This window comes from Leptopilina heterotoma, unplaced genomic scaffold (assembly GCF_015476425.1).
Source record: "Leptopilina heterotoma isolate Lh14 unplaced genomic scaffold, ASM1547642v1 Lhet_24, whole genome shotgun sequence".
NCBI lineage: Eukaryota > Metazoa > Arthropoda > Insecta > Hymenoptera > Figitidae > Leptopilina > Leptopilina heterotoma.
In genome coordinates this window covers 3,230,931-3,243,117 of record NW_025110956.1, presented here as the reverse complement: position 1 = coordinate 3,243,117, position 12,187 = coordinate 3,230,931, and the positions used below count along the sequence as shown (strand labels likewise).

The 12,187-nt window shown below is 25.4% G+C and overlaps 1 protein-coding gene across 2 annotated transcripts in view; it reads left to right on the top strand.

The window, feature by feature from the left end:
- The first annotated feature begins 4,393 nt into the window (after positions 1 to 4,393).
- The window catches only part of LOC122502965 (TWiK family of potassium channels protein 7), a 28,056-nt gene continuing 20,262 nt past the window's right edge, over positions 4,394 to 12,187 (top strand). The window contains exons 1-3 of one of the 2 annotated variants that reach the window (XM_043613326.1): positions 4,394 to 4,510; positions 8,408 to 8,513; positions 11,519 to 12,108. In XM_043613326.1, the coding sequence (XP_043469261.1) occupies positions 11,830 to 12,108 (279 nt within the window). In that variant the 5' untranslated portion in view covers positions 4,394 to 4,510; positions 8,408 to 8,513; positions 11,519 to 11,829. Of the gene's footprint in view, positions 4,511 to 8,407; positions 8,514 to 8,815; positions 8,954 to 11,518; positions 12,109 to 12,187 lie in introns of those variants that run through there. The other variant, XM_043613327.1, reaches the window with a different exon arrangement.

Genomic DNA, 12,187 nt, shown 5'->3' with positions numbered 1-12,187 from the left:
AATTAATCCCGGGACAAAAATGAAAATTTTTGTGTGTATAGATTTTGTTGTGATTTAGAAGTTTCAAATCAATAATTCTTGTATATTTAAAGGAAAAATTAAAAAAGTGATAAGAAATCCTGAAAGTTCATCAAAAATACTCTATATTCGGTGAGTTTTTATTTAATTCAATAATTCCACCTTCTCGTAATTAATTGATAAAAACATCAAAATTATGTTATTTGTCGGATCGAATTTAAAAACATATTTCATCTATTATTTTTATATTTTTACTAGTTTTTTTATTAAAGAATAATTAATCAACTAATTTTAAACATGATTCAATAAATCTTTTTGCACTTTTAAGAATTTTTCAATACTTTTTTAAACCCGTGCAGAAATTGCCACTTTTGTTCCCGATTACCGCCCTGGCCCCGGTCGGGTTTTCATGATCTGGCCCCGACTTCGTGGCCCCGACCAGGACCAGGCCGGGTTTGCCCAAGGATCTACAAACAGCGCACAATGGGATTTTTTTAACAATTTACTGTTCAAAACTGTCTACAGCCTACAATTCTTATCCGGTTTCAGTATTCTTTATTTTAAATTAAAGGCGAATAAATTCTTAAGACATCCCTTAAGGTCAATTTTTTAGTTCTTAATTGTTTATAATTTTTATTTTCAATCAAAGTTAACAAATTAATACAATTTTTCAAAAAAGGAGGCTTATTTTCTTATTCCGTTGCTGCATATGATCTGAATCAGTTCAAATTAATACAATATGACCACCACACAATTAATAAAACAGAAAGTAATTTATATCAATTGTTATAAACAATATTAATTAACAAATAGTTAACATTGATTCCTATTCCACTAAAAATTTTTTTTTCACATTTTCTTTTTAATTTAATTCTATTTAAAGAATATTTGTCCTTTTTGATTAAGAAATAACTTATTTAAATTGTTATAAACAATATATTGAATAACAAATAGTTATGTAACTTATGTTCCTGTCCACCAAAAAAATGTTTTTCACGTCTACTTTTTAATTTAAGTTCATTTTAAAAATATGTGTCCTTTTTATTTAAAAAATAACTTATTTAAATGGTTACAAATAATATTAATTAACAAATAGTTAATTTTTGTTCCTTTCCACAAAAAATTTTTTTTTCACGTTTACTTTTTTATTTAGATAATGTTAAAAGACCACGGATATATAATATTAAATATTTAAATAAGTTTATTATAAGCAAAAAAGACATATATTCTTTAAAAGAACCTAAGTAAAAAAGAAAATTTGTAACAAAAATTTTTTGTTGGACAGGATCATAAGTTAACTATTTGTTAATTAATATTGTTTATAACAATTTAAATAAGTTATTTTTTAATCATAAAGGAAAAATATTCTTCAAATGAATTAAAATTAAAAAGAAAATGTGAAAAAAATATTTTTTATTGGAGAGGAATCAAAGTTAACTATTTGTTAATTAATGTTGTTTATGACAATTGAAATATATTACTTTATGGGTTTTTAATTGTCTGCTGGTAATATTGGATTAATTTGAACTGATTTAGAGCATGTGCAGTAACGGAATAAGAAAATAAACGTCCGTTTTTAAAAAATTGTGTTAATTTGTTAACTTTGATTGAAATTTAAAAATAAAAATTATAAACAATCAAAAACTCAAAAATTGGCCTCGAGGGATGACTTAAGAATTTATTCTCCTTTAATTTAAAACAATAATAGGACAAACGCACTAATTGTCGAGGGTGAACCATTTGTCGATGTTATCATGGTGATAACCGAAAATATTGCCTAAAATGTTAAATTTATTTGTGGTTATAATATTGACATATTATTTTTTACATTTATAACTCTTAAAAACTCTTAATTATTTTTCGCACTTAAATTGAAATTCCATGTTTAAGGCAAAAAAATAAATTATTATTAATTAATAATTTTTAGTATTATTGTAAATTATTAATAATAAAAAAATTTTTATTATTTTAAAAAATAGTTAAATTATAAATAATAGAGAATAAATAATTAGATTATTAATTTTTACCATATTATTATGATAAACATATTAATTTATATATATAACATACATTTTTAATAATTTTTCTATAAATAAATATGATACAGTCAATTTATTATGATAACACTGTATATAACGGTCCCATGATTCAAAAGGAAGTTTAAGCGAGGTCGCTTCCAAGCTTGCGTGGCTATGCGGTATGTGTATTCGACTTGCGTCCTCGAGGTCTAGGGTTCGATCCCCTGTGCGTGCGATATTTTTCCGTCTTAGTTTTAAGTGTTTTGTATATAATTCTTAATAATGTTACATAAAGTATAGGTTTAAATAATTATTAACAATAATAATAATAAATTAGGCATTAATTTAAATAAGATAGTCTGTCTAAATTAATGAAAGAAAATAAGAAAAATATATTTTTTAAAAACTTAGTTCAATAAAAGAAATTCTAATAATTATTTACATTTTTAATGACACTCATAAAAGTTTATTTACTACAAAAATATTAATAATAATTATTAATATTGAAGTAAATACTCCCCATGCTTTAATAATCAAATAACGAGCTTTAATATAATAAAATGCAGTCAGTATTGGATTTCTACCTGGGTAGCGAAAAGATCGGGGGAAATCCCATGGCCCCGACCGGGTCCCGACAGGACGGCCAGATCGGGCAAAGTGCCATGGCCCCGGTCAAAATTTCTGCACGGGAATATTTTCTAATTGATAAAAAGGTGACATTTTTTCGCACCTTCTCCACTTTACACTTATATTTTAAGAAAAGTAATAAATATTTTAGTATAATTCTTTTCATTTCGTTCTTCAGAGATCATATAGATTCATTTCTAAAAGTATCAATTTTTTTTAAAAACTAGACCGCAACGACTTTATTTGAAATATAATGGTTTGACCCTTTTAAAAATTGCAATTTTAATATTCGAATTGTTAAGGATTTGAAGACAAAATATATTAAGTATTTTAATATTTATTTTCTATTTTTATACTTAAGATTAGATTTTATAGAGCAAAAAGACATACAATTTTTCTATATAACGTCGGGTTAGCGCAATATCAGACTTATTCGACAAACAAAGCAAGAACATACTTATTCAGAAAAAAGGCAAGAACATGCTTATTCAAAATATAAAGTAAAAACAAACGAATTCGCAAATTAACCTTTTTAGTCAGATTTTAAATTTTACTTTTGTACAATTGTTTTACGAATAATAACTTTTATTTATAGTTCCATTGAGAATAATTTTTTTAATATTTTGTTTTTCTAATATGAAAAGTATTATTGAAATAAAATTATAATATTCTTGATAATTTAAAGTCTGACTAAAAAGGTTAATTTGCGAATTCGTTTGTTTTTACTTTTTAAGATGAATTATGGTTAGAATTGTTATTATTGTTTACAACACGGAGAAAAATAGATATTTAAGGTAAATATCTAGATGTTAGAGTTTAATATTTTTATTCTTTAATATAGGAACAGCTATCTAGATATTAAAAGTAAACATCTGGATGTTAAGCGTTAATATCCAGCATGTGATTTGAATATTTAGATATTAGAGTTTAATATTTTTGATGTTAAGAGTTAATATATTTTTTTAATATCAAGTTTTGAATATCCAGTTTTCTCCTTGAAAGTAAAATAATTTTATAAAGCTCAAATTTAAGATGGCGGATCCAATATGGCGTCGATTTTTTAACAATTTATCAGAAATACTTGAAACTTGTTACTCGGGGGTTTTTGGGATCGCTAAATACGAATTTCACATTAGTTTAATCAATTTTTTTTAATTTGTTAGATATATTGGATCCGCCATTTTGAATTTTTAAAAACTGAGGTTAAATTCATATTCAGCAATTCCAGAAACCCCAGAGTAACAAGTTTCAGGAGAATTGGGTGAATTTTTAAAAAATCAACGCCATATTGGATCCGACATCTTAAATTTTGAATATTTATACAAGTTTCTTTGATTGCTTAACGTGTTTCAAAGTTGTTTTTTAATAGAATCTTCTGCTTATTTTTATTTATATCGTGTTTACAGTCAGTTTTTGACAATTTTATTAATTTGTAGAGAAACTTGGCCTAATATGGCGAAAAACTGAGTTCGGATTCGAATACAGCGACCAAGAAACATATAAAAAACATGGTCCGGTCAATACATCCTTTAAAAAGAATTTTATGTTCCTGTGTTACATAGTTCACTCATACACAATATTTTATTTAACGAACGACAAACGTTTATCTACTTGCAATTTTTATGATTATCAGTTATAAAAGTAAACCGATAAATGTCACTGAATTGCGATAAGTGAGGCAGCTTTATGTTACTTATTAGATACTACATTTTGTTACCACTTTGAGTGAGAAATATAAAGAATAAATTTCAGAGCGTGATCCATACCTTTGATCGATTCAACTAATGAATCTTAATTTGTTTCTCCCGCAAGAAACTTGTGTTATTATATTGTTTCTCCTGCAAGGCGTATGTTGTATTTGTTGTGTTTGTATTTTCCGTAAAGTCGGAGATTTGTATTTTATCCTTAAAATAAGTGTTGATTTTGAATTAAATAATTAAAGTGAATTTATATAGTGATAATTATGAAAGAAAATATTTAAGAATATTAATGAAAAGTAATTGAAAATATTGAGTGAATCGTGAACGCAAGTACGCAAGAAAACAATTGTTCAGAAATAAATTTCGAAGATAATGAACCATAAATAAAAGTTGTGCTAACAATTTAAAATTTTCCATCTTTATATATATATATATATATATATATATATATATATATATATATATATATATATATATATATATATATATATATATGTGAAAATCGACCAGTTCCGTATAGATTTATTCATTAGCATATTATTTGCTTCAATTAGGTACTTTGAAGATAGTCAATTATACTTCTAATTACATGGAATTGAGAACTTATTAAATTACTATAAAAGCAGTTAAAAAGTAATGAAATCTATTAACAATAAGAATTTCTTTTAGTGAGATAATATTTTATAATTCGATTCACAATTCGATCACTCAGTTGTAATTACTTCTTTCAATTTCCAGCTAGAATCGTCTTAAATATATATCGTTTAAATTGCTTTTATCCATTCACATATACTAAAAACCGAAGGATATTGACATAGAATACAGTACTTTCAGTATAATTAAATCTTCCCTGGAGTATCTACATGTTCCGAATACATCTGCAAACATTGTCTGGCACGCGCGGAATTATACAGCAGTGGCCAAACGATAGTTATTTAAATAACGTCGATTTAATTGAAGCAAACATACGCTTCAACGATTGATACGATCCTTCCATCCTCTCAGTACTCTTGGAAACTGAAAAGTAGCTTCCGCTTTCCACTTAAACCAATAACAATAAAGAGCTGTTCAAACCAATAATCCAATTAAAATTAAGTATTAATTCTAAGATTTACTATAATAGAATTGAATTCAGTTTATTTCATTCTTTGCCAGTATCAGTGAATTATATTTTGGTACCCGGATTTACCCCAATTTCCCTCATGCGGTGGATTTTTTTGGTGGAACATTTTTATTCCTTTTCTTTCTCACGGTTAACGCTTTTTATACTTTATAAGGAAGAAAGGGGCGTCCACTCATAGATGATAATTAAATATATTTTTAATTTTGTAAAAATGTTTATGTAATTTTGTCTGAAGTTTAAACAAAAGTAATCGCTCATTCTAATAATTTAAAAATTGAAACATCGTCTCTTACTAGAAATGTTTGACAAATAAGATAATATTAACGTAATTTCTCTCATTGTATTTGACTGGATGCCGTCATTATAACCGCAATTTTAATGGTCCAAATATTTAACCTACAATTGACCAAAAATTTTCTGAAGCTCCAAACTAGCTTTTCCTGTGACTTATTCCGTTCGTGCAAGTCGTTGCGGACTAATTTTAAAAAAAATTTATTCTTTTCGAAGTGAATCTTCATGATATCAGGGGAACGAAATAATAAGGATAATGTTGAAATATTTATTATTTTTCTTAAAATATGAGTGTAAAGAGGAGAAGGTGCGGAAAAATGTCACTTTTTTACAGCAATTAGAAAATATGTAAAAAAGCATAGAAAAATTCTTAAAAGTGCAAAAAGGATGATTGATTCTTGCAGGGCTCGAAGCAGGTCCGTAAATCCCATAAAGGTCCGTAAATTTGCTTTAAGTCTGTAAAAATCAGATTTTTCAAAAAAAGATCCGTAAAGTCCGTAATTTGATTTAGAAAAAATGAAAATCACGTAAATTGTAGGATATAATTTGGAGAATTTTAGAAAAATTACAAATAATTGCAGAAAATCAATTATTTTCAAAAGTAATAAAATTCTTCGCAAAAATTCAATTCTGTTCAAAACTTTTCAAAAAATTCTCGTCAAAATTCCAATAATCTTTAGAAATAATTAAATTCTTCTCCGAAAATTTTCCTTAATTCAATGATTTTTAATATCTACTATTTTAATAAAATTTTCCAATAGAATTCAATTATTTAAAAAAAATTTAATAAAATTCTACGCAAACCTCTAATTATTTTCATAAAATAATAAAAATTTCACAGGAATTCAATTATTTACAAATATTTATAAATTTCTTCGTAATCATTCAATTATTTTTATAAATAATAAAATTCTTCTTAGGGATTCAATTACTTATTTTCACAAATAATAAAACTCATCGCAGAATTTCAATTATTTTTAATAGGACAGCCGCGCTACCGTAACGTTAAACAACTTGTTGTTGCTTTATTTACATATTTACTAACTTGGAATGATCGTTAAATTCAATGTTTTATTAAATATTTTTAATACAATTTTAATCGAATTTCTTGAAAAATGTAATTATTCTTTAAAATTTTATTAAAATTCGTCAAAAGAATTTAATTAGGTTAAAAATTTATTGAAAAAATTCTTTATGAAAATTCAATTTTAAGAAACATGCAATTATTCATTAAATTGTTTTCTTTTGTATTTCAATAATTGAATTCTACTAGAATTTTCTATAAAAATTGATTTAAAAATGGATTTCAGTTAAAATTTCAGAATATAATTGAATATTAAAAGCAATATAGCGTGAATTTTTAGAAATAATTGAATTTTAAAATTAATTTTTTTGAAAAAGTTTAATTGTTAGCAAGTGGTCCGTAATTTTTCATTTTTGTTCCGTAGATTCACATAAGATTGTTGTTTTCACACTCAAAGGCTATGACTGAAATCAAAAGTGCGACGAAAGTATAAACAATTTGTCATACTTTCAATGTTCTCAGTCTACCAGGATATTGAGAAAATATATCATCTAGGCACTTAAAAATAAAACTCAAAAAATTTTAATTTTCCATTTACTAAAATTTACTAAGATTCATTGCAGGCGTAACTTGCAATTGTCTATATTTTATTTTTTATTATATTCTTTTAACCCAGTGATGGCCAACTGTTTGCTCTTAATTTGTTTTTAAATTCATTCCATTAGCACAAAGTAGAAGAGAAATACCTGCTCTCACATTCACGGACGTAACATTTAATTCATAAATATAAATTCATAAGTCCAAATTCTTATTTATTGCATCGAATGATTAATTTTAATTTCTTTTTAATATTACAAAAGATAACAAATAAATTCAATACTAAAATTGATTTCAATTAGTAAAATAAATTAGAAAATTAATAACATACTTTATATTACTATATTTAATAAAAATGTTCTTCACGAAATTTTATGTTATTTTAATTAACAAACCAAAACTTTTGAACCTAAAGTTTTGGTAATGTTACATCAATGTTACAGTAAAATGTTGCTCTCAGTTGCTCTACCATTCCATATACAATGTTACTGTGCAATGTTGCTGCAAGGTAACATGCTATCTGGAAAAAATGACATTCGCAATAGCAAAATTTTTATAAGAATTACGATCTTCAATCGTAATGACATGACATGTCTTAGAAAAATAGTTTTGCAAAAAAATAAACATTTTTGCTGTTTAATAGCTTCAAATATAAATAAATAAAGTAAAATTTAATCATGACTTTCGAAAAGGGCCCAACTCTGAAAACCGTAAGACATTTTCACTGGCAATAATGTTACGTGAAAATGAGATTTACGCTTTTTCGAAGTTGAGCCCTTCTCGAAATTCTCGATTCAATTGTGATAAACGCAATCATTGATTAAACAAAGATAAAAATGATGAAGAATAGTTTAAACTACATTTCACTGAAAAGACTTGCACCAGTCACACAGTTACATGCTAATCATGTATGAAATAACTCTTGTTACTTTCGTTTAGAAGAAAGCGGTAGACTAATGATTATGCATAAGGGTGCGCAAAGGATTTCATATAAATGATAATGTTGCAGGTAGTTCCTTTCGTCCAACAGTGTCAGCAATACTTCAAAGGAATTACGAATTTCGACAGAATGAAATTGATTACATGAAAAATACATCTAAAGGCGAACAAAAAGTGTAAGAGACGTATATTAACGTTTCAAAATGACAATTATAATTCACCTTTTCAAAAAATTATCATTCTCTACATTCGTAAATTTATAAATACTCTACTGTTATCTACTTTGATCTGAGAAAGAATTTTTGTAATTTAAATCACTTTAAAAAAAATTATTGCAACCAATATTTATTTGTAAATTAGCATAAAGTTAAAAATTTCTCCAATATAGGTATATAATCAGTTGTATTCTTCAGAAATAAAAAAATTTTATTTTTTTAGAGCGTCATGCTAGAAGCTGGTAGCTCAGTTAATATTAAACCAGCAACGCAGCCGCATTAAATTTGTTTGAAGTGCACATTGTATAGAACCTTGTTGAATATAGGCTCTAATTAAAAAATAACATTGCTTTGTAACGTTCAGCTTTTGTTTTAAAGTTTGATATGTATTTAAAAAAATAGTAAGTAAATAAGTTTGTCAATAAGTTTAATAACTCTGCGTTAGCACTTGATGATACTAAATTTTTAACAGCATTGTTTAAATTACATTTCAGAAATCCTCCTCAAAAGGGATTTTTAAATTTTTCTTTTCTTGTACAGTTTTGCAAATATTTATTTTTAATATATATAATATTATTATTTTTAAAAAAATATTTAAAAGAATATAAATTAATTAATTAAATTATTAAGTCATTTTTCTAAATTAGGAAAAAAATTGTATTAAATATTGTCTAAAAGTTCATTCATATTTACTAGAATAACTTTCTCTGTATATTAACGATACGAAAATAACATGTATCTTAAAATAAATTGGTGACAGTACGGAAAAATTGGAATTCGCTGCGAAAGCGGTTCGCACGTTTTAAGTTTATTAGATTTCAAAAAAAATATATAATATAAAATTTAGATACATAAGAATTGTTATGTTCAATTTTAAAATCTCTTGATAATATTTATATTGTTTAGGTGAAATGTTAGGAGATTGGAAATTTCTTATATATATATGAGTTTTGTTTGATGTTACAAAGTGAAAGCGACATAGTAAAAAATAGTTAAAAATAATGTCATTCATTATATCTTATGAGCGACATTAGTGAATAGAAGGTACAATAAATCACAAAAAAGGGTGGTAATGTTTTGAGGTGTAGATATTAAAAATTATCATGGGGTAAAAGTAATGAAAGAAAAAATCTTATATAGGAGTATAACTTTACTCAAAATAAAATGCGAAGATGTCCAGGGCAAGATGAAATTATTGAATTATTGCTATTGTAGATTTTGCGATATAAATGATTCAATAATTTATTAAAATACCTTTTCAGATCCATATAAGTTTAAATTCCTTGTTAAAGTTTTTTATGCCAAAATTTTTATGGTTTGAAAATATTTTAGAAAAGTGCTAACTCTATAACATATTTAAATTTAAGAAACAAAAGAAATAGTCTGTGCTATTTTCATCATTTAATAATTAATTATATTATTATTATTATTATTATTATTATTATTATTATTATTATTATTATTATTAATTGATAAATTTATTTATTTAACTCAAAAAGTAATACATTTCGAAAAAAAATTCTCAATGTACAAGAAAAAGAACCACCCACACAGCACAAGATCTTCTCGGAAGCTTTCTATTTCTATTATTATTGTCTATTTTCAAAATTTTTAAATGACAGATTCATTTTAGAAAGAAATTATCAAAATAATTTAAAAAATTTTAAATTACATACAAAGATTAATAAAATTCCATCATGTTAAAAAGAAATTACCAAAACAATTAAAATTTTTTAAAAAATTAAACTGCCATATTGGATCCGCCGTTTTGAATTTTTTAAACCAGATTTTAGATTCGTAATCAGCGACCTCTATAACCTTTTGATACAAAGGTTTATAAAATTCTATCTGTTTAGAAACAAATTATCAAAAAACTTAAAATTTTTTTAAAAATTAAACCGTCATATTGTTTTCGCCATTTTTAATTTTTAAAAACTGATTACAGATTTCAAATCATCTCCTCCTGAAACCCCTCTACATGAAATGGGCTGTTCTTGTGCGCAGCTCATTTTTATCACATTCTGCGCCAGCGACCTTAAAAACTCCAACTCTTGCAAAATAAGAACCTCCCTAAATTCATTTCTTAACAAAAGTCCAAATCGTAATTTCATCAAATTTCAAATGTTAAAATGACCTAAATTTATTTAATCATAATAGTAATGTTGAATAATTAGAATACCGCCCAATCCTAAAGAAGATGAAAATTAAACTGGTAAAATTGTAATTTATCCTATTATTATTATTTTCTAGTTGTCATTTATGCAAATGCTGAACTTTTTAAAATGTAAGTTAATAAAATATTTATTAATGTTTATGAATGTCATATGAAACATTATTTGCAATTAACATTTGTTAAAGTAAACATTCTGTCATATGACATTTATAAACTTAAAAAAATATATTTTATGGTAATTTAAGTTAATAAAGGTTCGGGAAAATAAAGTTTTCATAACATAAATATTTTATTAACTTACATTTTAAAAAGTTCAACATTTGAATAAATGACAACTAGAAAATAATAATAATAGGATAAATCACAAATTTTTTCCACTTTAATTTCCATCTTCTTCAGGATTGGACGGTATTCTAATTATTCCATATTACAATTATGATTAAATAAATTAAGGTCATTTGAACATTTGAAATTTGTAAATTTCATGAAATTATGAATTGGATTTGTTAAGAAACGGGGATAAACTGGCGTCCCATATATCCGGACATTTGATCAGAGACTTATATAACTTATTTCTATATAAAGAAAATCTTTTTAAAATCTTTTTGAAAATTTTACAATTTGAAGGACTACAAAATAGTTCCTCCATGAGGAAGCAAAAACATTCAATCAAAGCTGTCAATGACTCTTAGATTATTTTTGTTTGTCAAATCAAATATTTGCCATTTCTTTTTTTAGATTTTATAACATTTCAATAACCATATTTTTTAATTGATTTAAATACTTGTTTCAGATGTAATACTGGTGACTGAACTTAAAAGACATATATCTTGATCATATATATAATCCTCTTTAGTGTAAAGAAAGAGTAAGGAAGAAGAGAAAATGAATTCATTTATAAATGAGCAATGAGGAAGAAGATATTTTATTACCAGTTATAGCAGCACATAACTTTTTCCATGCTTAGAAAGAATAAGAAGTTATATTTTTATAAACTTTTTCCTAATTACGTAAAATTCTGCTGAAAGTTACAACTATAAAAGACTGTTATAGTCAAAAGGCACACCACAAATTAAATGCAAATTTTGATAACGATAATATAATATGTCATATCCAAAGCAACCACGGACTATGCCTATCAAACCAAAAATTGTACTTCCTTTACGGGGACAATGTGGAGAAATGCAGCAAACACCTGTTGGTTATGTTTCGACTCCATATGGACAATCTCCTATCATTATGACCCCTGTTGTTGGTGAAGGAAGCGTAATTTACAATAAGGAGAACAACGGTTTTGTTTTTACACAATTTCGTGGAATAAAGGACTTTACAAAAACTGGATTAAGCTTGGGAGAAAGAAGCGCATTTTGGTTGTACGAAAAGGTTACATATGGTTATTATAATATATTGAATTTCAGTAACATTGTCAAATATCATGTTAACGTTAAGTATACATATATGG